The sequence below is a fragment of the Pipistrellus hanaki genome, assembly GCF_964339955.1.
Source record: "Pipistrellus hanaki genome assembly, chromosome: 9".
NCBI lineage: Eukaryota > Metazoa > Chordata > Mammalia > Chiroptera > Vespertilionidae > Pipistrellus > Pipistrellus hanaki.
Window position 1 is genome coordinate 72916644 of NC_140511.1, and position 26458 is coordinate 72943101.

Here is a 26458-nt window from a genome sequence, read left to right on the forward strand (position 1 = left end):
AGTGGACTTTCTGGAAGTTGCTGTGGTCTTCCACAGGGGAGCCTTGCTACCACCCTCAGCCACAGGCTGGGGCCCCGGCACAGAGGGAGCTGGGACAGAAGCACTCTGCCCGCTCCTCTCACCTGCTCACCTGCTGTGCATCTCATTTGCTGAAGCCACAGTCCTAGGACCAGAGGAGGCCCCACAGGTGCAGTCCATTGAGATCAAACTCTAGGGCACAAAGCAGAGAGGAGACAGTGGAGTGAGGATCTGGGGAGCAGGAGCGGGAGAATAGCTGGCACCATGTATATCTGTGCATTCTCATGCTTACTCTTTGAGGTGGATATTATTGTAAATAGTAGCCCAGAAGCCCAGAGTAGTTCAGCCATTTGTCTAGGTTTACACAGCTCGTCAGTGGCCAAGCCTGGACTAGAGCTCAGATCATCTGATTCCATTCCAGGGCTTTTCCTGGTTCCAGGCCACCTCCCATCGCCCACGCTAGCCTACCAGGGACAGAGCCTGCTCATTCCTCTGGCTAAGTGTCTCCCAAACTTCTCTCATGATGAGAATCACCTGGTGGAGTTGTTAAAACACAGATTCCTGAATCCCAACTAAGAAGGGCTAAACTAGGATTTTTGAGAACATATAGGTAAAATTGCATACCTAACTTAGTGCTCTGTATATAAAATCTGTCTTAGAGCACTAGTTAAGTATACAATTTTACCTATATGTTCCCAAAAATCCTAGTTTAGCCCTTCTTAGTTGGGATTCAGGAATCTGTGTTTTAACAACTCCACCAGGTGATTCTCATCATGAGAGAAGTTTGGGAAACACTGCTCTGGCTTCTTGATTCTTCTTGAGAGCAATGAGACCAGGTGGGAAAGAACTGTCTTGCTGGGCAGGAGAATGAATTCTGCAAAGTGAAGGGGTTGGACTCTGGATGCCAAGGATGAGGTGTTCTGTTTAAGCTTTCTTATAGCGGAGCGAGAACTGAGCCAGCAATCAGCTAGGCTGGGTTCTAGGTGGGCTCCCACTAATGATAGGCATTATTCATTGAGCCTCCGGTATATGTCGAGCACTGTGCTTCACATACGTTATTGTTAACTTTCAAAGGAACTTACCATTATTGCATTTTTACTGGCCCCAGATCAGAAGCACAGAGGGGTTAAACTCCTTGTTAAAGGCAGGGATAGGATTCAAAATCAAGACTGTCTGGCTACCGAGGCAAAGGTCCTTCCTTTACTCTTTGGTTGCCTTTTGGAGGCTGCAAGCTGGTTTTGACCCACTTAGACCACAAGAATTTTGTAAAAAAAAAAAAAAAAAAAAAAAAAAAGAAAGAAAGAAAGAAAGAAATCAGTGGCCAACATCTTAAAATTGTGCATTTTCACATAAAAACCTGAATTTATGACTTCTTTTGAAAAACTGGGAGACTGGAAACCATAGGCCCACATTCTTGACTAAAGCTGAGTGACAGCAGCCTTCTTTAAGTGGGGGATTTGCTTTCATTTTTGCCCCCGTCCTCTCTATTCCCTACTGACCTAACACTGAGCCTGAGACTCAGTTGCCATTTCTTATTTGCTGTTATCACTGGTTCTGTCACTCAGACCATTTCACTTATTTATGTTGCCTGCTTGCCTCGGGTAGGGATTTGTATCTCTAACATGCCCATTTCATTGATGGTTCAAGATGTTCTATTAGGGTGAGAGAAGCAAACATTGGACCTTCTCTTCATATGAATGACCTCATTCATTTTTAATGTTTCTTTTCATGAATTATGATATACTTAATATAATAATACGATAGCCATACTTATCTATACTAATAAAAGGGTAATATTCTAATTAGACTGGGAGAACTTCCAGGAGACCTTCCAGACAAAGCCATGGTGGTGGGCGGAGGGAGAGGCAGTTAAGGACAATCAGGCCAGGAGGAGAGGGTAATTGGGGGCGATCAGGCCAGCAGGAAGAGCAGTTGGGGATGAGCAGGCCAGCAGGGGAGGCAGTTGGGGGCGAGAGGGCTGGGGGGGGGCAATTGGGGGTGAGCAGGTCAACAGGCAGAGTGGTTAGAGGCAATCAAGCAAGCAGGCAGGTGAGCAGTTAGGAGCCACTAGTCCTGGATTGCGAGAGGGATGACCCACAGGGATAGGGCCTACCAGGGGTCCTCAAACTTTTTAAAGTGGGGGCCAGATCACGGTCCCTCAGAGAGCTGGAGGGCCGGACTATATGAACTACTAATTCCTACTGTAACACCTCGGCTGCGCTCACTGCCCAAAAAACCTGGCGGGCCGGATCAGACTCCTCTGCGGGCCGCATGTGGCCCGCAGGCCGTAGTTTGAAGACCCCTGGAAACTGTCAGTCAGACATCCCCTGAGGGGTCTCAGATTGGAGAATGTGCAGGCCAGTCTGAGGGACACCCCTTCCGTGCATGAATTTCATGCACCGGGCCACTAGTATTTCATAATTAAATTATGCATATACATTGGGAGTATTTGCTCAGTTCTGTCACTCAGACCATTTCACTTATTTATGTTGCCTGCTTGCCATTTTTTATGTTGCCATTTTTTTCTGATAGGGCTCTGAGAGAAAAGTTTGAGGATCACTGTTCTTAATCATTCACTACTTGAGCTACGTGAGTGTGAAAATTTCTTTGACTTCCTAGGCATACACTTTTATTCATCTGGAAAATATTGATACTGTCTACCTTGAAAGGTTGTTCCAAAATTCTAAACACCCAGAAACCTGTAAAGAGCTAAGCAATAAAAGCAGAAAGCCATCTGGAAGGAGTCCCTCTGCACAGCCAGCCATGTGGCTGCCGCTCCCAGCACGCTAATGCTGACCTGGAAGGGAGATTGGAAGGCTCCCTGTGGGGTGTTGAGCCATAAAGCCCGGGCTACGGCTGACCTGGTACAACCCCCTGCACAGCAACAAGGATTGATTTTCAGGTTCATTAGCGTTGTTGATGTGCTCCTGGGGAAGACAACAGCTCTGCTCTCATTAAAGAGAAGCAGCGCCCCATTTCTGCTCACCTGCCCCTCACCTCCAGCCTCCGTCAGACATCCTCGGGAGCACTTTCCTCATCTCCCTCAGCCCCACCTGCCCTCTTTGTCCTTGGGTTCAGTCTGGCTTGGGAAGAGTCGAGATTTAAAGGGGGACTCGGACACTCAGGTGAGGTGTCAGCAGAGTGCTGGCCCTCATGTGCTCATGACCAAGCTCCCTCCCACCTAAAGGGAAGAGATGACCTTGAGATCAGGCACTTCATAGGTTCTCAAGGGCAGCTCAGGCTGATGATGGGGGCACAGGCCTCCTGGAGGTGGGCCCTTTTGTGGGCTCAGCAGACCCTGAAGGTGGACTGAGTCTTGCGGACAGGATGCTCCAGGTGCTCACTTTTTTCCTTCCCATCCCCAAGGAGGAATGCAGAATTGTTCAAATCCCTGAGGCACAGAGAGGTACATGTTAGCCAAGATCACAGCCTTCTGAGGAGTGGAGCCAGGATGGCTAAAGGTTCTGCTTTGCCCAGGACTAAGAGGTTTCCTGGGACATGGGACCTACAGCGTGAAAACTGGGGCAGTTCAGGACAAACGAGCAAGGCTTGCCATGCCAGATGGAGCCAGAATTCAGACTCTTACAATCTGTCTACAAAGCCCAAGGGCTAAACCGCTTGCCTACCTGGTGAGGTAGTGCCTGGTGAGGACAGTGAGAACCAGGGTTGATGGTGGATAGAGGGGGAGGAAAGCTGTGCAGTATGACAGGCAGTGAACACCTGGAGGAGGAAAGAGAAAGAGCCTCAAGGACAGGGACACGTTCCCTGTGCCTGCTCTCTGGGGCAGGAGAGAGTACAGCACAGAGGGGACTCCACATCCACCCTGTTTGCCAGGTGAGATTCCGGTAGGAAGAGCCCAGACCTGTGCAGATCCTAAGCGCTGTTTATGAAGCATCTTTACTTTCTAAAACATATATATTTTTAAATTGATTTCAGAGAGGAAGGGAGAAGGAATCATTGATGGGCTGCCTCCTGCACTCCCCACACTGGGGATCGAGCCTGCAATCTGAGCATGTGCCCTGACTGGGAATCAAACCGTGACCTCCTGGTTTATATTGGTTGACACTCAACCACTGAGCCACACCAGCCAGGTGCATATTTACATTTTTAATTTCAGTCCAAACGCTGTGAATAGGTTTTCACAGATGTGGAAACCAGAGCTTTGAGAGGCCTAGGAATCTGCCCAGTGCCTGCCTTAGTCTGGCTAAAACAAAATACCACATTTAGACCACAGTGCCCCCTACTAGCTGAAAGTGATAGAGTCTGCTCTTGACCTCAGGGGAGAGAGGTAGAAACATCAATGATGAGAGAATCTGCACGCCCCCTACTGGGGGTCAGAGCCTACAACCCAGGCATGTGCCCTGCCTGGGAATCAAACTCTAGCCTCCTGGTTCATAGGTAAACACCCAACCACTGAGCCACGCCAGCTGGGCTCAGTGCCAATACTTTTAACCATTAGACCACACTGTTTCTCCAGGAGAACTTTCTTAAAACATCAAATCATTTCACGTTATCATTTTAACTAGAAGCTGGCAGGGGTAGGAAGTAGGTGGGTGAAAACTTTGTTAAATCCTTTTGACTATTCTTGTCTTTCCATGATTGGTTGGCTGGGCTTAAGGCAGGGAGAGTGAGCAAAACCTGTGTCTCATATTTCCTACTTATTAACACCTCGTCAGAGAGAAGGTCAAAGCTATTCAGTCCAGTGAGGTCTTGAAGATGTCTGTGGATTTCAACTGACCACCAGAAACCTGGTCTCCACCTGCCCCAACAAACCCGGACTGTCCTTGACTGAATTTAGCCCAGAAGGTTCAGGAGGCAGGAGGCTGCCTGAGTCTTTTGGGGGTGCAGTGGAGGTGGTAGCGAGGGGAGGTGTTACCACACATGTGCACACTCTGGGTTTATCACTGTCACTGATTGTAAAAAAAAAAAAAAAAAAAAAAAAAAAAAAAAAAAAAAAAAAGTTAAGCATTGCAATCCTGCCTAAGGGCAAGCACCGAAGTGTTATTTAAAATACAGGAGAGAGACAGATAGGCATTTAAGTCGTTTTGACATGTATGAGGCCGCACTGACTATAAAATAGTACCTCCTTGGGAGATACATTCCAAAGAGGTTTTTTTTTTTTTTTTTTTCCCCTAGGCCCTGAAAATGCACGTAGCTGCAATCTCCTCAGAACCCAAGCAGCGCAGAGTTGTACTAATCATGATGTTGTCTGTAAAGTTCTTTTTAAAATCCATAATGTCTCCCCACTCCCTTCTCTCAAAAATCACCTTTTCACTGTAGCATTCCTGGAATCACTTTTTAAAAAATTGGTTAACATTTCTCCCCTCTTCTCCAAGGTCTGACAGCATGTCCCTTTCTGCTCGTTTTTACAGCCATCCTGGCTTCTAGTGGGAATCCTAGAATCTGCCCTGCTACCTCCTGTGCCCTTGGGAGGTTTGTGTGCAGTTGGTGATGGTAGCGATGGTGAATGTAGTGAGGCCCAGGCTATCTGGAGGCAAATCCCATGCCCAACTTCATAGTTGTGCGAACTTGGGCAAGCTGGTCTCTCTCTGCTTGTTTGCTCATTTGGAAAAATAATAGTACCTCGTTCTTTGGGTTGTTACGATGGTTTAAAAAAACAGTTTGGGCTGAAGCCAGTTTGGCTCAGTGGATAGAGCATCGGCCTGAAGACTGAAGGGTCCTGGGTTTGATTCCGGTCAGGGGCATGTACCTTGGATGCGGGCACATTCCTCGGTGGGGGGTGTGCAGGAGGCAACTGATCGATGTTTCTCTCTCATCGATGTTTCTAACTCTATCCCTCTCTCTTCCTCTGTAAAAAATCAAGAAAATATATTTTTTTAAAAACAAAACCAAAAAAAACAGTTTGGTCTTCTCTATTGGGCAGACATGGCTTATTGATCGGGAGGATTTGCCCCTTCCTGCCATCTCATCAAAAAGCAGAACATAGAATAGGGCTTTGTGAGGTGAAGGAATGTGCAACTTAATGAAAAGCATGCATTCCATAATTCAAGGAAATTACAGTATTATTACTTTCCAGCATAGCAACAAGATATAAATAGATACTAATAAGCAAAAGTAGGTTAATTGCTGCAACAGTCTGATTCATTAATAGGGTTGCGTTATATAAATGTTTGCACATGTAAAACGCCTTTAATACATACGTGGATTTTAATTGCTGCATTGGCCCGGAAAATTACCGGCTCAGCCGCTAGCTGTGTGATCTCAGACGACTCCCTTCACCTTTCTGAGCCTCGATTTTATTGGCTATAAAATGAGACTAATTCTTTCTTTCTTGTCCTAAAGGACCAGGTGAGGTAATGAATGAGAGGACTTTGAAGACTGGAAATCATGACACTTTCCTTAGGTATTTAATAATTACTGTAACTAATAATCATCTGAAAAATATATACAAGGAAGACAGACTCATTGTTTGAAATGCCAACTTTAAAAGTGATCCAGAGACACAAAATGCATGCTTTTCTTTATAATGGCATCTGTAAGGTGGAGATATTTCATTTGCTTCTTTAAAGATGAATAACCTTTGGCCCTCGTAGCACCTTCTGTAGAAAGCGATCAGCAATTGGAGAATTGTTTCAGACGGAAACCTGAGCGCTCCCAGCTCCTGGATTAAGGCAGCTCCCCTTATGAGTGCATTTTCTGGGTAAACATGCAAACTGGATTAAGCCGAGCACTTCATTGTGGATAAGGAAAATCGATGCCCTGTGGGTTAACTGTTTATAGTCTTACTGCAGAAACGAACACACCATTTATATGTAAGAGTTTTGCATTCTCAAGCTAACCATGGCTGTTAGCTTCTCACTTCAAGTTCATGCACAGAGCCATCACCAGGGAGAGTCCATGCCTGTGGGTTAAAAGCAACTAATGTCAGACCCCTGCTGGCCTAGTCTGGCACTGCATCGGGAAACACTCTCCAGTTCCTATTAATGGGGAAATTTGCTCAGGCACAAGAGAGTCGGCATGCTAAGGATTGTCTGGCCTCCCTTTATATCTAGTTGTCAAGATTCATCAAAAGGTGTGTCAAAATGGGAGCAAGAGGAAAAGTCAGACTTGACTTACAACGGAGAACAATGGCTCTGGAGGTGCAACCGAGGGATGCTGGTCTCCCTTAGGGCAGTTTGGGGCTTGAACTGGCCTGTCCCACCAGCTTGCTTTTCATTGCTATAGCCTGTAGTGCAGCCGTATTTTTCAATTGGCTTCAGACTCCCTGTTGGTTGCATACTTTGACCTTCTGGGGGGGCCGAGGCTTTCTCCCCATCATTTTCATGCTGTATCTCAAAGTGGGCAAGGTGGAAGACTAGGAAGGGTGGAGGTTAGAATGGAGGGCTCAAGGACGAATGTGATAGGGTCACATGGATAGGAGGTGAAGTTTGCAAGTATAAGAAGGGCCCAGAATGACACACCTTTCCCTCCTTGTGGCCTGTGTTCTCTCCTCTTCCCATATGAAACATAAAACGGGGCCGGCCCCTGAGAGGAAAAGGGTGTCTAAGAGATAGGCAGCACCAAGCAGCCAAGGGAAAGAGAGAAGAAACCCAAACAAAGCAAGAGCCTCAGGTGAAGAGAGCACAGCACTTGTTTTCAGGAAGAGGATCTTGATTAGGGCTCCTGGCTGGGAGAAACCAGTCTTCGCAGAAGTGAGGAAATCATTTCAGAGGAGCAGAGGCTGGCGAGTGGCAAAGGGGCTGAGGTGCCTGCCTCAATTTCCAACCTAGAGTTTTTGGCCACAGTGAACCAGGGAAACCCCAGGGACAGTGGGTTGGGACTGGGGAGCCATTAGGGGTGGGGAAAATCATTCCACGTTCTCTGCTTTAATATGGCCTAGCAGGTAAATTCTTCTTCTTCTTGTGGTAAAAGGTCTGAGGAGGGTTTCCAATGGCCAAAGGCCAGGGCCTTAACTCACATGGTCCACCCCAGTGGCCTCAGGACTTGAAAGGCATAGGAAGGTGGAGTTGCCCTGGAAACCAGGATATATTTCAGCCAAGCCTCTTGGTCCCTTCCTCGAGGGACTTGAGTCTCTTCAGTTTGGCTTGAGTGATGCAAATACCTTCTTCCCAGCCCTAACCTGTTTGGCTCAGTGGATAGAGCCTCGACCTGTGAACTGAAGAGTCCCAAGTTCGATTTCAGGCAAGGGCATGTACTTTGGTTTCGGGCATATCCCCAATAGGGGGTGTTTAAGAGGCAGCTGATCAATGTTTCTAACTCTCTATCCCTCTCCCTTCCACTCTGTAAAAAATCAATAAAATATATTTTAAAAAATTCACTCTTCCCAGTAAAACAAAATCACTATCACATTAGCATCCCAGAGAATGTTCTGTGATTGCAGGAAGGAAAGCTGTGCTTTTCAGTAGCGTTGCTGGCTGCTCTGGCAGGCAGTAAGAAATCCACCCTTGACTTTCTTTCTTTTTTTTTTTTTTAAATATATATTTATTGATTTTTCACAGGGAGGAAGAGAGAGGGATAGAGAGTTAGAAACATCGATGAGAGAGAATCATCGATCAGCTGCCTCTTGCACACCCCCCACTGGAGATGTGCCCGCAACCAAGGTACATGCCCTTGCCCAGAATTGAACCTGGGACCTTTCAGTCCGCAGGCCGACGCTCTATCCACTGAGCCAAACCGGTCCCGGCCCACCCTTGACTTTCTGTGGAGAGTGTTCTATATGGATAGACTCTAAGATACTTCATCATTGTCCTGTTGATGGACACTGAAGTCATTACCACATTTTTTTTGCCATTATAAACAGTGTCATATGAACATTCTTACACAAAATGCTTTGTACCTGTGTCATAGTTTTTTTTTTTGTTTTTTTTTGTTTTTTTTTTTTCAGTTAGAGAGATTTCTAGAAATGGGTTTGAACACTACCAAATTTCCTTTCAAAACCCCCTTTTTTTTTTTTTTTTTTTTTTTTGGTATTTTAATCTATATAATAAAAACCTAAGCAAACATTATGGTGGAACAACCAGAATGACTGGTCCCTATGAAGTGCACTGACCACCAGGGGGAAGACGCTCAATGCAGGAGTTGCCTCATGATGGTCAGTGTGCTCCCATAGGGGAAGCACCGCTCAGCCAGAAGCTGGGCTCACAGCTGGCGAGTGCAGCAGTGGTGGCAGGAGCCTCTCCCACCTCCATGACAGCACTAAGGAGCAGAGAGCCAAGAGTTAAGGAGCAGTGAGCAGACGGGTGGTAAGAAACGAGGGGTCCCAGACTGCGAGAGGATGCAGGCCAGGCTGAGGTACCCTCTTCCCTCAGTGCATGAATTTCGTGCACCAGGCCTCTAGTCTATAATAATAATGGTAATATTTTATTTCTTGAGGGCTTACTATGTGACAGGTACTTCCTTAAGCACTTTTCATGCATGATCTCATTTGACCATCTCATCAAACCAGGGTGGTAGTTCTAGTATTATCCCCATTTTAAAGATGAGGAAATGGAGACACCATGCATGAAAGTTACTTGTTTAAAGCGAATTAAATGCCAGAACCAGGCATCCTGACCCATAATTTGACTCTAAAGAGAGAAGCACCTCTATTTTAGGAAGAAAGAGCATGGGTAAAGTTGTAGTGAATTTGACCACAATTCCCAGGGAAGGAAAGTCAATTAGAAGCTCATTGTTGGAAGTGTCACCATCTTGAGTCTTCACGAACACATCTTTGAGTTTGGTGTTGATACAAGAACCTTAAGCTCAAGGTCATAAGAGTATTTCAATCCAGCCGGGCCTATAAAACCTCTTTTTTAAATGCATAATTCAACCAACCTACTACTTGTTAAATTTAACCTCTGCCAATCAACTGGTTGAAGTAATCTCCCCCCCACCACCACCACACCCCCCAATTAAATTAACTGGCTGTCAGAGTGTCTTGTTGTGTTAGGCTAAGTGTACATGGAATGGGATGGAGGGTAAATGCAATTCATGGCCAGATGTGCATTCCTAGAAACAGAATCTCTCAATATGTGAGAGCTGAGGACCACTCAGGTGACAGCTTTCTCCATGTTGTGTGTCCACGAGCTCTTCCTGATGATACACTTTGTCTCTGAGAGAGAAAGGATCAGAAGCAGCTGAGGAAAGGGGCAAGAAGGAGGAGGGAGAGGAGAGACAGTTGTTCTAGCGAGCGGGGGTATTTATTCCTCACCACCGCTAAATGCTCTCGCTACATTCCAGCGGACCTCATAATCTCCTAAGAAAATACCACCCCGTGTCTCTTCTTTACTTGGAAGGGCATGAACTCTGTGAGAGACAGCCATGACCACATGGAGGGTATCATGCACACTTTCTATATGAGGAACAAGGTTGTCACTAAATTTCCAGCTTAACAAAACACACACACACACACATGCACAAAACACATGGCACATGACCAGCCTGCTGGGGAGGGCTAACAGTGTAAAAACTTCACTAAAACTGTAACACGTTGGAAAACTCGAACTCCCAGGACTCTTTTCAGGGAACTAATGGTGTGGAGTTGGAAGAAATAGTTGAAAAGATATTTGGAAGTGGGTGAGGTGATACACCCCAAAAGGGTGAGCTGGAATAACAACAGATGGTCGCTGAACGGTCCTTTCTAAAAAGGGGTCAGGGTTTTTGTTTCTGTGAGGGTGGTATGCGGGTTGGAGCACATAGCAAGGTGCACACCATCCTATCCTCTAAATAAATGTTGACCTAATATTTAAAGACAGCAGTTTGGAGGGGTGCCAGCTCATTCTTCTTAATGTGCCCACATTTTCCTCTGCTGTTGCATTCTCTCTCTCTCTCTCTCTCTCTCTCTCTCTCTCTCTCTCTCTCTCTCTCTCTCAACAGCACCTCCCATCCCTGTGCTATTTTCTGGCACACATGAGCACACCTAAAGGTTCAAGTCTGAAGTGGCAGGGAAGGTGTTTGAGAATGATCCACTTTCAATGCACATCATTAAAAAATGGCAGGCACAAGTGGCCATTTTTAATGACCTGACACATCAGTTTACTAGTCCCGAAAATGATGTAATAAGCTGGAAAAAAGAGGCCTGCCAATGCCCAGGGCTACTCAGCACCGTCACCAGTGCTTGATGTATTGTTGTGGTAGAGGACTCAACCCAGCAGGCCAGTGCTGCCTTCACTCAGAGTAATCCCACAGGCAGCCTGGACAAGATAACCGAGGGCAGGGGGGAGGGTGGGGAGGAGGGAGGGAGGGAAGGAGGAAGAAAAAGGAAGAGAGAAGGAGCTAATGTCTCTGAAGCTCTCAGACTAAGAATTCCAGCCCTTGGAATGTATTCCTTCAGTATCAAAGAAGGAACCTGGGGGAAATCTGCCAGAATGTTCTAACGTGGACTCTTGGGAGACGAAACACCCTTCTGCGGGACAGTGGCCACACCTGGGTAAGAAGTCGGGTTTCCCAACAGCCACATGACCTTAGGGAAATCACTTCATCTCTTTGGACCTCAGTTTTTTCCACCAGTGAAATGAGGTCAGTTGGATTCATCTCTAAATCCATGTTTCCTAAAATTGTCCCATGGTGCACCCAGAAACCATACCCTATGCTCGTCTTGAAGTTCCACAATGCACATGAGCATAGTCGAAGGTCCAAGAAGTCCCACAGGGAAGAAACCTATTGAGCTGTGCTTCACTTCCCAATTTCTTTGATCATAGTACAGTGTTTGGTGGCTTGTGCATATTGCTGTCTTAGTCTGCCTGGGCTGCTATAATAAAACACCATCAACTGGATGGTTTATCAATACAAAGTTACATGTCACAGTTCTGGAGTCTGGAAGTCTGAGATCATGGTCAGATTCTGGTGAAGGAGATCATGGTCAGGATCCGGTGAGAATCTTCTGGGTTGCAGACTGCTGACTTCTCATCGTGCCCTCATGCGGTGGGAAGAGGGATGGATCTAAAGGTGCCTCCTTAGTTTCCTGCATCAAGATGTAATCTCTGGAGTCACTGTAGACACAAATGCTAGCAAGATGTCAGTGAGCAAGTCCACAAATATTTTTTGCACGTGTATTTCGTGTCAGGCAGTTTTCCCAGCATGGGTAATATAGTCATGAACACACTTCAAAGAGTTATGAGCAGTGACCATCTGAACAAATACATGCACATAATTGGAGATACTTATAATTGATATAAAAATGTCACTGGTGGGTGTGGTAGAGAGGCATGTGGAATGGTCTTGGGGAGGATCTAGAGGCCGAGCAGGGAAGCCAGTCCATGCGGAGCAACACAAAGGTGGGCTCCATCTCTGCTATGAGGGCTCCGCTTTGAAGAGTGATGGTCACAATAAACAGTAACCATAAGCTACCACTTAAGTGCGTCCCATGTGGCGGGCACTAAACAAAGCCCTGTGGACTCAGCTGCTCATTTAATTCCTCAGAGTTGGTGGAGGACAGAGCTAGTACTAGAACCAAATCCGACTATTTCTAAAGCCCAATATCTAGGAGCAAGACCACTCTATGTTCTAGACAGAGACCACACATTGCTTTTTCCTCCAAGGTGCAACCCTAGGGTTATGTAGTTCACAATGTTAATAGCTTCTCCCCAACAATTTAGGCTCAATTTTACTTTTCACCTCATTCCCTCACTCTTAGGTCTGTCCCCTAGAGGCCTCCCCCTTCCCCAGTAATACATACAAAATCAAGTACATGTGTGTTATCCGATGCCAGTTGTGTTTGCACCTCAGAAGGGAGAAGAGTATGTTTTTTATGAGTGGAAATTTTGTTTTTCCAATCTGTTCCTTCCCTGCGGGATCGCGATGCTTTTTCTGAAGTTAGACATGGTGTGTGCGTTTGCAGCTAAGCTGGCGAGGGAATGGATACACACCACACCTTATTTATTTTCCCTTTTGTGGAAGGATCTCAGCTGTTTTTCTGCCCAGATTGGATTCTCTTACTCCTGAAGAATGACCCAAGTAGAGGAATTTCCCAAACATCTGAAATCTGAGAATCTGTGCCTGGAATCCATGAGGCTCATGGTTTCCAGATGGAGAGACCGGAAGAGGAGGGGGTGGAGGAGCAGAGGAAGGAGGTGGGAGGATAAAAGGCAGGGGAGGCCTGAACTCTGGATCACTTCTGACTGCCTTGTGAACTAGGCCAGGCCTCTTCCTCGCTCTGCAAGTTTGCCATCTGACAGTGTGCCAGGCCCCGAGGAGACGCAGCATGTATGCGCGTCCTCCTGAGGCTGTTCCAGGGATTGTTAGGAAGTGAATCCTCGTGAAATTGTCTTTTCTGAGGGCAGTGACTCACCTCAGTAGCACAATGTAAAGCAAAGCCCACAGCTTGGCTATCAGGAGGTGCATGAACACTCCAGATGGGTTTTCTCTCCAAGACACACACTTCCAGAAATCTTGGATTCTTCGCCATATGCAACAGTGGACCCCGATGGGAACTAATTCTTCCTCCACATGTCTTGTTCTTACGCCAGATTGTACATACACACACTTCATGGGCAACCGAGTTTTGGGGAAATTAAGAGACCACATGTGGGCTAGGTTTGAGCTCAGAAAGAATGTCCTTGTTTGATCAGACAGTATCTTCTAGGAAAAACAGGAAGTCTGAAGAGAATAGATGAGAACCCAGCTGTTAGCAAGTGGGAAATTGGTTTAAGTGTTGAGAAAAGACCAATTTTTATTGTTGTCAGTGTTGTCTCTCTCATCATCTCCACTCACAATCACCCCACTGACACTCACTACCACTACCCCCACACCCCCTCTCCCCCACCAAGCCAAAGAGTATCCTTGCTCCTCTACTATAGTTACAGCTACTTGGAAGAAGCTGAATTTGATGATAGGATACAGCCATCCAACTGGTTCCAAAAGGTCCCCGAAGCCCCACTGTGTAGAGAGAAACCCGATACAGAAAGGTTACTTCTAGTTAACACCTGCAATCTCCTCGTGTCCTAATAGAAATGGGGAGAAGCACAGTGGTACTCAGCATTTTGAAGAGCCAACCAAAGCGTTCAAGCTCTTAACGTGATCTCCTGGTCTGGGCCGTGTAAGGGTTGACTACACCCTGGCGCGGGGGAGAAACAGGTGAACACATTCTGCAAGGGCCTGACTTCCACAGACCACGCCTCTCGCCCGGAGGTAGGAAGGGATGCTGCCTGCCTCCTCATGCCCAGAATGTATGAATGAACTTCAGAGGAGGAGGTGAACCTGGGGTATGAGCCAGGCATTATCACCAGGAAAAGGTGGACCATTTCCCTCTCTCTCCACCCTCCTTTCCTCTCCCTGATTATACTGTTCAGAAGTGAATTATGATTTAATCCCTTCTGCTGTTCAGCGTGTTACAAAATGTGGGTTGCAATGTTAAGAAACATTTAAGTAAAAGAGAAAGGAAGAGAAAAAAGAGAGGAAGGAAGGAAGGAAGAAAGGAATGAAAGGAAGAAATGTTATAGCCAATGACACAACTCATTACCACCGCAGAAGATGAATAGGAGGGGCAGTCCTTGCCTGTGTACACAATGAGATGCAGTTGATTAACACGGACCATTTCTGTATGTAATGAATGTGGCACGTGCTGTCACAATCCTGCAGTGTTGGAAGCCAGGCATCGGGGGAGAAAGGATAGTTCCAGTCACGTGCTTCTCGATTTCTTTATCTCGGGGTCATCAGATCAGAGCCCGGTTGCCACAAAGTGCTCAGTGATCCGTGGGAAATGAATCATGTCTTCATTCCAGGGCTTAATATATGCATTACATCACTATTAGAAGCCAGCCACTCTGCGGTTGTTGGCTTCCACATGGATTAAGGTCAAAAGTGACCCTGGAGACTGAATTCCCTAGTGAGGGTTTGCCACGCAGCTCCATGAGGCCCTTGCTTCGGAATTCTCTCTTCTCCTAGCAACAACTACTGAACACCATGCTCCCCAGGCTGGTCTTATGTCTACATAAGGGTTGCTCTTGTAGCAAAGAGCGGGATAAAATGCAAGCGAGAATCTGTGATTATGGGTTCAATTGTGTCACACCCAACTTGTGGTGAGGGTCCAGCTTCTTTTTATTAGGCTCCAATTTCGTTGCAATCACTACTGCTTGACATAAATGGGCAATTGACAGGAGCTTAGAGATAACAGTGATGCTTAAGTGATTTTTATAGTGGCAGTGCTTGTTGTAACAGAAGTTGACCTGCATTCTGGTTATTATTTTTATTCTTCGAGTTGGAAACTCGGCACTCCCATTGTTCGTGCCATTATAGGCGGAGTGCTGTAGCGTGAAAGTCACTTAGAAAGCTATGGGGGGGAAATCTAAACACAAGAGGATCATGAATAAAACTTCAGGTAGGGGGAAGGGTTTTGTTTGGTTTTGTTTAGCTAAATGTTCTGGGTGGCCAAAGTTTATTCCTTTCAATCCCTAACGTGTTTGTTTTTCCACTTGTGGTAGAAATACGTCTAAAATGTTTGATATGCAAAACTTGTCTTCCGAGTCTAACGGTAGTTTCTTTAGGTGAGAGGCTCAGGGTCATCACTCTGAATACAATCCTACTGGCCTGTGATCGGAGGCTGTAGGGGATGGAGGTGTGCATAGAGCTGGTTTGGCCCTGAATCCTTGCCCCAAACACTGCTTCCTGAGCTCTGGGTCTACCGCAGATTGTTTATCTTCTCTATGGCGGTGCTTTTCCTCTCTTGACCTAAGTTCCCCTCTAGCAGTCTGTTTCTCACCCTTAATCTGCTGTAGGTTGGAAACCTGACATCAAATATCTAGAATTATGTGAGAAGTAGGAATGACTAGATTCTAAGTGGGTGCTATATGGGTTGACGTACGACCTTTCTCTTACACGTTTGCTTCCTAACATTCCTTTCCCCTGTCAGAAGCTTGTTAGCGTAGTTCCTCGTTCTGTCACTTTTGAATGGACCCAGCAGAGGTTCTAGATTTTTCTGGTTCTGTCTCGGTGATTGTCAAACCACCTGTCTGGACTCCATGTTCAGAAAGTAGAGGTAGGTGAAGCTGATAGCGGGGTGAGCCCGGGTAAAGGAGTTGGCGTGAGGGTGTGGGCCGTTTGTGTAAGGTGAATGGGTCACGGTGGCCCTGATGGCTGAACTCAGTAAATGGACTAAAACAGACAAGCTTCTTCTGCAGTCCCTTTCCCATCATGCAAAGCTGGCCCCGTGTCAAGCTGTTGAGGATGCCTTGGAGATGTTAAATTACAGGCTGAGTGTCAGAGTTGGCTGGCATTTTGGGATTCCAAGGCTATGGCAACTGATACCATGGCTTTGCCTTTCCTGGCAATTTCATTATTTATGACCTTGGACTAACGAAGATAAAGTAAGTCTAATAGCTCCCTCTCCTTCTAACAGTGCAGTTTCAGGTCAGAAGAGGATTTTACTGTGACCCTCGGCCCTCTTTCCCCCACTGGACACTGTACTTTGTGGAGGTGTCCAAAGAAAAGCTATAAAAGGGACAAATTCCTTCCCCACAAGGCCATGCTTTGCCTGTGTATGGGGGTGGAGCAGTGATGTCATTCACCAGTACAAGACGTAGCTAGGAGCCATTAACAGCAGGGGTTGGGGGACTGCTGGGCCTGGGTTCAAATCCTGCCTTCCCATTTAGTAGGGTGTGACCTTGGGCACAGTATTTAATTCTCTAAATCTGATTTCTGAGCAATGGAGTCAGGGATGGTAATATTAGTGGTTTGAGAATTAACTAAGGCAGTGTGAAAAGCAACTAGATAGTGCCTGGCCCAGAGAAAGGGCTCACTACATGGTAGCTATTATTAACAGAAATAAATTATTTTAACCTGGAGACTTTAATATTTAACAAGTACAGCTACTCAGCAAGCCAGTTATTAACTTGAGGCAGCCTTTTTTTTTTTTTTTTTTTCCCCTCCCGTGACATCTTCTTCTCTTATTAAGACTGGCAGGCTAACTTTGAGCTGGATATTTCTGGTGCCTGTTAAGGCCATGAGATATTCCAGACAAGCTGTTACCTCACCCTTTTAAGAGCGGAACGGAAATGGGCCCACCTCTTCGCTGGACCCAGCAAAGATCGATGAAACGAAGAGTTGTTTGCCTTGAGAGGGAAAGAGAACAAAGTGAGGGAAAGGGCTGGGGCACTGGGATGTGGTGGTGAGATCCTGGCACCAGGAAGTGGGGAAGCAAACCTCCCAACACTTTGTGGTTGATTAAAACTCTGAGACTCCCAAGCGCTCTGGTGCTTCTGGTGCTTGGCAATCGCACCCCGCCAGGCGGAAGTGTCCTCGGCGGCCGGGACAGGGGAAGCAGGGCCCAGCGGTGGCTCTAGGAGACAGAGAGGCTGCTGTCCTGGTTCTAGCAACGTGGCTCCTGGGTGACCTTGCGTGACTGACCCTCCCTATCTTGGACAATTCCTCCAAGGAGCATGCAGTCCCCAGCTGACTCCAGAGGTCTGACAGGCACAGGTTTGTCAGAAGGAAATGGAGAGCAGGTTCAGAAGCTGCAGCTCCTCCAGACACACCTGCTGATGGGTTTTAGGTTGGATTTTTAAAAATTGAACTTTAATGCCTTCAGGCAGGACTTGCAATTTCTAATTCGCACAGTATCGACTGTCTTGCGTTTCACAGTTTGCCTCTGAGAATCTGACTTGGTTTCAGTGCCAGCTCTGGTCTTGATATTGCAAATTGGACTTGAATTGCTTCATTTACAACGCAGTCCTGTCTCTTCAGCAATGATATCAAATGTGTATTCCACACAGACGATGCTGCTGGCCTAACTGTGATTTCCTGTGTGAAGTGTTTTTGTTTTTGTTTTTCTAGAAAATATAATAAAAATGAAAGTTTGACCTGCCGCCTGGTTAACATAATTTGTAAAGCATTATTATTTGAAACCCCCAGTCAGGACCACGTATTCTTTATGTTATAATCTCCTCTGCTCTGAAAATGTAACTGAGGCAGAGATCATTTTACTTTGAGAAGAAGCCATGTCAACATCTAGCTACATGGAATGACTTTCAGTCTGCCCTTTGCCACCCTAAACCAATCAGGAGTAAACGGGACGCCCCCACCTGGGGATCAGAACACCGCATCCCCGGCTGGTCCACCGCTGAGAACGCGGACGGTCGTGAATATCACACCCAGTGGGCCCTCTGTGCCCGACTCCGAGAGACAGATGGTATTTCCAGTAATAGTTTATTGATTTCCAAATGCACAGGGGCGCTGAGTCCAAACATCCTGGGATGGCGGTAAATCGCTCTTACAAAATAATTTACAGTATGAAGATGATGTACTGAAACATTAACTCACACGCGTGGTTCCCTAGAAAGATTGAGTGCTCCCTTGTTTAACGTAACGGATCCCCAGAATCGGTTGGCACGCTTCCCTTTTCACTAGACCACCGGGGGGAGGGGATGAAGAGTAAGGAGGGATGGGACTGCACAGGACAATAGGCAGAGGACAGCAGTTCCTTGCCTCCCACCCAGGCAGGAGCGCCTGTCACTGCAGAGAGACCTGTCAGGTTTAACTCCCATTAAGTATGAATCTATTGTCCCCTCAAGGTCACATCACACCCAGCCCGGGCTCTGTGGCACTTTTTTACACCAGTAGACGGACGACTGTCTGAATTTATTTCCGTTTTCTTGCTCTGATGCATGTGCTGCGGTTTCTGGTGTGTTCTCAGTTCCTAATGGCACTGTTTTACCCGGCAGGCCCCGGAGGGCGGAACTGCCTGGCCTTATGGCACTTGGAATCGGCTGGGGTGGGGGCCGCAGGGAATGCTGGGTACAGACAACAAGATGAGGTGTCTCCGCTATGGGCCATCTTTTGCTCTCTGGCCTGGGCCCAGGCCATCCACAATGAGATCATTTGTTCTTTAAACACAAAATCCCACATGTGCTAGGCACACGGGAAACATTGCAACAGATTCTCATCAAAAGGCACGCACTGAGCAGCCATCAGGTGAGCCGGGGGGGGGGGGGGGGGGGGGGGGGGGGCGTCCAGGCACGGGCAGGAGAATGTTTTCTGGTTGTGAACTCGGCAGCTGTGCCCACAGGCTCAGGGGAGGGGTCAGATCCCCAGGATGAGTCGGCTTCCCCTTTCACTAGACCACAGGAGTAGGGCTGTCACCCGGCTCCATGCTTTAGTTCCTGGCAACCTCAGAGAGAGCTCTCCTCCTGTTAGCAGCCTGTCAGCCCCTAAGCTCTGACATGTCTGGTGACATGTGTAATCAGGGCTGGTGGACGCCTTTGCGGTGGCATGCAGAATAATGAGGGGCTGCTTTGAATTCCCTTTGTCCTTAAATTGTGTGCGTGTACGCACGTGTGTGTGTGTGTGTGTGTGTGTGTGTACATACACATACACTTATCTTTACGTCCACACGCATACCAGGTGTCAGCACGGCTCAGTGGACTGTGAATGACCACCCCCGCCCAGGCACAGACCTGGCGAGGTGACTGGAACACGAAGGCTCCCTTTCCTAACAGCAGATACCCTTCCCCTTCACTGCTCTGAGAAGCTCTATCCTCTTGAAGGCCCAGAAATTCTTTTCTTATGGGGGGACGGCTCCTGGGGGCAGGCTTAAATTAGCAACTCTACTTAATGCACCCGCTCAAGTGGAAGGATAGGCAACTTTGATGCCTTCTCTGGGCCCAAACCACAGCCACGCAATGTAATTCTGAAAAAGAAGTCATAAAGTGGTGGTCTCACTGCGGGGGGGGGGGGGGGGGGGGGGGGCGCTGCCAGCTTTCCACCTCTGTACTGCGATGGACCATGGGCCACAGAGTTAGGGAGAGCTGGGCTCAAAACCCGGCTCCAATATCTCCTAGCAGGTCAAGGCAAGTGAGTCTTGCACTCTCAATCGGCTTCATCATCTGAGAACGGGGGCCTAGTACGGGGCCTGGTCCATAGTTGGTCCCCAGTATAGGTTATTTCCCTTCCTGGTTGTCAGAGCTGAGACTCCAAGCATTTCCTGGAATTGCAATGAATTTAATGACATTAAATAAAAACACCCCCCCTGCCCCGCCCCGGTCTCCAGACACCGGGTATTTGGAAGGCAGCCAGGCATTGGTGTGGGGACCCAGCTCATCCTAAAGATGCTCACTGGCTGCCTGCCCGCCTGCCCTCTCCTGGGATTTCTGCAGAGCCTGCGGCGGCCAGGACAGGACTTGGAGCACAGTGTGTAGGACCTGCGGGAGGGGGGCCTCACCACGCTGGGCCTCAGGGTGCCCGCAGCTGCAGCTCTGGGAGGCCAGAGCCGCTGCAGGAAGCATCCTCATTCTGATGTTGGCCACGCTGCCGGCAGGAACTCGGGAGCCTGGCAGACGCGGCTGCACTGTTTCAGGCTTCCCTGCTTAAAGTTTTATCAGGTGCTGAGGACAGCAGGAACCCAGAAAGGGAGTCTGACATCCTCTCTAAGGAAAAGCAGAAGTGCTTTCCTCGAGGACTACAGGAAAACGATCACTAATGGAGACAGGCTGGCATGCATCTTCGTATTTCCGCTCACATCCTCTGCATAAATGCTTGGGTTTCCCAAATACTGATTAAAAGTCACATGGGCTCAGTATGAAGAGGCCAGTGATCTGTCCATTGCTAAGACAAGGCTACTGTGACTATGTAGAGATGGGAAAAGAATTATTGCCAAATCTTAATCGTCTAATTTTTAAGCTCTTATTTTAAGACAGGCCATTGGTTCATCATTAAGGAGCATTTCGTTGGATGGGTTGGGACAGTAACCAGTGTTAGGCAGGATTCTCTGGCCTTTGCAGGCAGACAGGTACAGTGCCATTGTCTTGGCCGTTTGTCGGCTACTAGTTTGAGAGAAAAATACCCTTTTCCCCCTCCTTAACAGCCGAAACTCCTCTCACATTTATAAATAAGCCCTGACATATTTAGTGAGCTAGGATAACCCTAACCCAGAGTACACATGCCTGGTAGCCTCCTGGCACCAAAGGAATGGTCAGTGAGTAGCATGCACAGAACTGAACAATGATATACATAGGATTCCTACAGCACGGAAGTATTGTTTCTGGCTCAAAACCATGCTGTGCACACAAAAGTCAGCAGGCCCAAAAGCTATGTAATGGGTCCAGGGTCAGGCAGGCAGGCAGCAGGCAGGAAGGGGGGTCCCCCAGAGCAAGCTCCTTGGGTGCCTCAGAGGCACCAGAAGTGTAGGCCCCAGTCAGCAGGAGCCCCAGGGACGCCAGGATCCAGTTCCAGTCGTCCTTCTCAGAAATGAACACCATAGCGCTACTAAAGGCTGGGAGCGGGAGCACACATCCCACCTGCCAACGAGAATTTCCTGTGGAGGCTCCCATTTTACTTTAACCTCGTTGATGTGTCCAGACACTTGACTTCATGATTTAACTGTTTGTAAAAGTAAGATCACCCCCTGATTCCAAGCTAACGAAGTAAGACAGATGCTGCGGAAGATGCAGGTGTTTAGCAGCGTGGCATTCCTAGGACATCACTGACCATTTGAGCATGAAAACCTGGCTGTGAGGAGCTGGGATCTGGGAGCATGATGGGTCTGCTCACGTGACTAGAGAGGAGGGTCAGCGGGCAGATGCTGGGGGTAGCTGGCAGGGAGGGCAAGGGCAGAGGGGCTCCGGCTGCCGTGCAGGGAGGGTATCTACTGAGAGACGAAGCTCAGTGCTCCATTCAGAACATCGTGAATGACAAGGACTCTCCCCACACTGCATTTAAGCCACATTAGGCTAAGTGTGTGTGTGTGTGTGTGTGTGTGTGTGTGTGTGTGTGTAGGAGGGGGGGGGAGCAACAGACAAAAACCTACATTGAAAATTCCCACTTGGTAGTACACATCCAGCCTTTCATGTGACAAAATTCATCAGACCTCAGAACTCACCCAGTCATTCAGGTCCATCAGATCCTTCAGTGACTGTTGCGGAAACTCAGGCAATTTGAGTTCAGAAAACTGGTTTTCTTGGTCCTCTTTTTTTTTTTTAATGTTATTTCCTTTCTAAGTTTTTGATTTTTTTTTTTTTTCATTTCCACAGCACTGGATTATGAATCTGAAGTCCTGGATAACCTCCTGTGCTAAAAATATCTCTATAGATGTCTGAATGCTAACTCTTTCTCCAGCCCTGTTTTTAAACCACCCATCTTATTTCACGAAACCACCTTTTCACAAATGCACTGGAATTTTAGAGACTAGTTATGTGGGTCCAGCCCTACCCTACCTCATTTATTTCATGCTTTAATAGGAATAAGGTGGCAGGTAGGAAAAACATTCTGACTGCCCATCTAGGTTATTCCAGAGTCTTCCTAGTGAGGAGGTACATCTGGGTCCCTAAAACTCCAGGGGCTGGCTCCCTGAGCCAGTTCAAAGCAGCCATGGAGGGGCTACCTGGAGGACCGACCCTTCCCAGCTGCTCCTGACTGATCCAAGGGGCACTCTTCCCTAACCCACCACGACACAGGAATGAGGAGCACACAGTCGACGAGCATGCACCTGGCATCCCCGGAGAGCTATGGCCTGCTGAGGGTCTGGGGACGTATGGGTGGGAGGACATTGGTTGCCGGGCAGCTTTCACAGAGTCAGAAGCCGTTACATTCACGCTGTCACACACACGGGGGGAGGAATGGTTCTCTGCTGGGAATGGCGAGTCTTCATGTGTCCTCTTCGTCACTGGCCCCACTGCAAAGGAAAAGAGAGCCAGGTGAGGTACGACATCACAGGGGGGAGGCGACCGTGGCTGCTGGCTGAAGGCACCGGCTCTGTGGTCAGACCCCAAGTCCCAGTCCTCACCCTGTCACTGCTGGGCGCTGCACGTGGCCACAGGCAGGCTACTTACCTCTCTACGTTCCGATTTATCTGACTACAGGGATCACAGTGATGATAAAACCTACTTTCTGGGTTCTTGGAGGATTAAGTACGATAAAACACATAACATACATAGGACCACAACAAATGGACTGCTATTTAAATGAGCAGGCGTGGCTCATAATAGTTTTATAAACTTATTTAAACTTACTTGACAAAATGAATTGCTAGTAAAAATCAGGAGTCTGGCTTCCCCTACGCCTTAAGCCTTCTACTATTAGGAGAGACAAAAGGGAGCCTGCATTCTGCTCTCCTCTCACGGAATCCCACCAACGTTGCAGTTCATGCCACAGGTAGGCCCCGGAAGCAGATGTCACCTCTTCAGAGAAGGTACTGCATCTAAGTAGGACGCCTGGTGAGTCTTCATCGCCACCTTATTTCTTTCCTAGCTCTTATCACATCCTATAAAGTATTTGCTATTTACTCTCTCCTGTACCGCCCTGGCATGTAGAAGCATTCAAAAAACAGTTGTTTTTAAAAAATGAGTGAGAAGTAAACACAACAGGAAGAGAGGGAGTTGAAGGGAACAGTCAGTCTAGATGTCACTGACACTTTAGTGGCCAAACCATGAGCTGTGTCCAAGAGCATGGCTAAAGGCTCAGCTGCTCAGGGGTGGACCTCCCTGGCTTGATGCTGAGCAAGAACATGGCTGAGACAGGGGCTGGGGCAGGAGGGCAGGGCCAGAAAAAGAAGGGGGACAGGAGCAAGCACACTGAGAAGTGCAAAAGCAGCAAACTCGCCCAGTTCTCCCTCCTGCCCTTCTCGAGGCCACAACCAAAACTGTCACAAGAGCCGATCGGATGGGGCACCTGTGTGGCGGGGGCACTGAGCCAAGGCTCCTCACCCCGTCACTTCCCTTATGATCCTAGGATGGAGGGGCTGTTATTTTTATTAGCCCCTTTCCCAGCTGGACACGGTGGGGCTCTGAGAGATGTATAATCCTCGGTCACAGAGCAAGGTCTGTGTCCCCTGGATAAAGTCTGAAATAGTCCAGACAGGGAGGTTGGAAGGGAGGTAAAATCTCCTTCCTCGGGTGGGGACAGGCTATGCAAGGAAGAGGACAGGCTTGGGGTGCACCAGCTCCCAGCCATAACCTAGAGAACTTTACCTCACAAGGGACTGTCTGTATCTATATCAAATCTGTGCTCTTTTACATCCACTTGGGAAAGACTTTAGGGAAAATATCCTAGGCGACTCACTTGGAGTACTTTGGCTCAGGGCGAAAGTATTTCAAGACATAGCCTGACAATAAGCTAAGTGTACTCCAGGAGCCCAGGGAAACAACTGGGCAGCCTTCACTATCCAAATGCCTCCCGTGTCCGCTCCCTTTTCCTGACTGTTGTCCAATCACAGGATGGAGGGAGCATGCTGGGAAGGGCGTGACCGAGAACTAGCACTAAGGAGCCACGTGTTCGGTGACATTTCTCCCAAGGGGAACAGAAAGTCTTTTATGAAAGCTTCTCACCAGAATCAAGGCCCAGTTAGAACTGGCGTCATAACCCCCCCCCCTAACCCCCCCAGTTGGCATTATATCCAAGCGAGCTCCTATTGTTCTCTTGTCAATGCCCTTCAACTATGAGAGCCTAGCATGGTGACTGTGCCCTTTCCTTAAGCTGTAGTTCACAGTCAGCATTCTTTACTTGAAATGCATAAAGGGTTCATGAACCTACTGAAATGGTATTCAACATTGTGTTTATGTGTTCCTCTGTCTGAGAGAGGTCACAATTTTCATCATATTCACAAAGGTCAACAACCTCCCCCACCCCTGTCCTACCCCAAATGAGTATAATGAAATTATAAGTGAGTTCTTTTTGTGTTGCCAGTTTCTTTACCATGTGACATGTAGCATTGGCTTGGGGTAAAGGTCAGAAGCCATGACTGATGAGATCTTTTCTCATTAGCCTAAAAGAGATCTGTTCTTGGGTCAGAAGGATATAGTTCACCTCATAGTTTAAAAGCACGAGACCTTGAGATCTTGGCATATCGCTGATTGATTCTTTTATTTGCTAAATATTTATTGACAGTCCGCTATGTGTTAGGCATGATGCCAAGCACACCAATCAGGAAGAGACAGCAATTGCCCTGCTGGACTTTACAGCCTGCTAAGTGAGGAAGAGAGACAGAGATGGGCAGAGATAGGGATAGAATATATTTTCCGGAATAGCATATTCAAATAGAGCATATTTGTTTTCACAGTTAATTAATAACCTGTCTTTCTTAGCATGTGGTCTCTCCTGGAGGTTAATAATATAATCATCTCCTAGTGCTCCTTCACTTTGGGTAGAAGCTGGTCTGCGCTCATAAGGTTTTATCTTAAATAGGCTATTAAAGTCTATACTTTCTCCAAGGAAATGGCCAGACTTCCGCCTCAGCCATTCATCATCCTCTTCTGAGACGTCTACCAATCACACTCCGATTTATAATGGGAGTGGCACTCAGAGGTTATTGAGATTCTTTTTAATGTCTGTTTTGTTGTTGTTTGAAACGAACTAAGGGTGTTAGATAGACAGCCCGTTCTATAGTCGGTATTGACCACCGAGGGTGGCAGCATTATCTAGTTGCTTTGAAGTCACAAGGCTAAGCTGGGTTTAAAACTGAGTCGAACTCTCAACTAGTCAGGATTGTTATAGAAAGAGAAGGAAATGCAGACCCTGGGCTTGTCTCTCAGGAGAGCCTGTGCCTCCGCAGGCCTGCAAAGATGCCTCTGAGAGAAGCTCGGGTCTCCAGCGCTGCCTCAAGTCCACGCTCTGACCACAGGACCAGACTGGATCTCCATGCACCTTGCAACTTGTCTGCCATGGTTAAAGGTGGCTCCCGTCTCACACACCACAGGGACTGGGTCGTGGCCTGTTTCTGTGGAAGATGGAGAGGCACCAGCAGGCCTGCTCAGGCAGCAGCCTTGCACAGGGAGATACTTGCACAGAAGTAGCAGGCAGCGGCTTGTTTGCCTGCCTACTAGTATGTCCCATCTGTTCTTAGAATGCCTTTCTTTAGGATGGAGTCTTCTGTTGCTACTGTGGTTGGATTTATATGGAATCATTTCCAGCCTTCTTTTTTTTTTAAATTAAAAAAGTAAGTTTTTCCATTCTGCTGAGCTGTACTTTCTATAACAAACAAGTATTGCTTCTATAAAAAGAAAAAAACCCAAAACACCCTATGGTGTTATCCACCAGTGATAACATTAACACTCTGCAATAGATTTATCTATTCCCTATCCTATATAATAAAGAGGTAATAAGCAAATTGACCCTCATGCCCTCACACAAGATGGCCGCCCTCATGTGGTCAAAGATGGCCATCACAAGATGGCCGGCAGGGTGGGGGGGATTTGTGGGAGATAAGGCCAGCAGGGGAGGGCAGTTGGGGGTGATCTGGTTTGCAGGGGAGGGCAGTTGGGAGCAGTTAGACCATCAGGGGAGCAGTTAGGCATCAATAAGGCTGGCAAGGGAGTGGTTAGGGCAGGGGTCGGCAAACTCATTAGTTAAAGCCAAATATTAACAGTACAACAATTGAAATTTCTTTTGAGAGCTGAAAATCAACTTCTGTGCATGGGCCATAAAGTTTTAATCGCACTGTACGTGTGCGCCCACAGGTGGTATTTTGTGGAAGAGCCACACTCAAGGGGCCAAAGAGCCGCACGTGGCTCACGAGCCAGTTTGCTGATCACTGGGTTAGGAGGTGATCAGGCTGGCAGGCAGGAGAGCGATTGGGAACCAG

At 47.5% G+C, this 26458-nt stretch overlaps 1 protein-coding gene across 1 annotated transcript in view; it reads right to left on the reverse strand.

Annotated features, from left to right (window-relative positions):
* Window positions 1-18079: 18079 nt before the first annotated feature.
* Window positions 18080-26458, reverse strand: part of TRIM44 (tripartite motif containing 44) — a 78677-nt gene continuing 70298 nt past the window's right edge. The window contains exon 5 of the mRNA XM_084894790.1: window positions 18080-22555. Within this exon, the coding sequence (XP_084750916.1) occupies window positions 22528-22555 (28 nt within the window). The 3' untranslated portion in view covers window positions 18080-22527. The remainder of the gene's footprint in view (window positions 22556-26458) is intronic.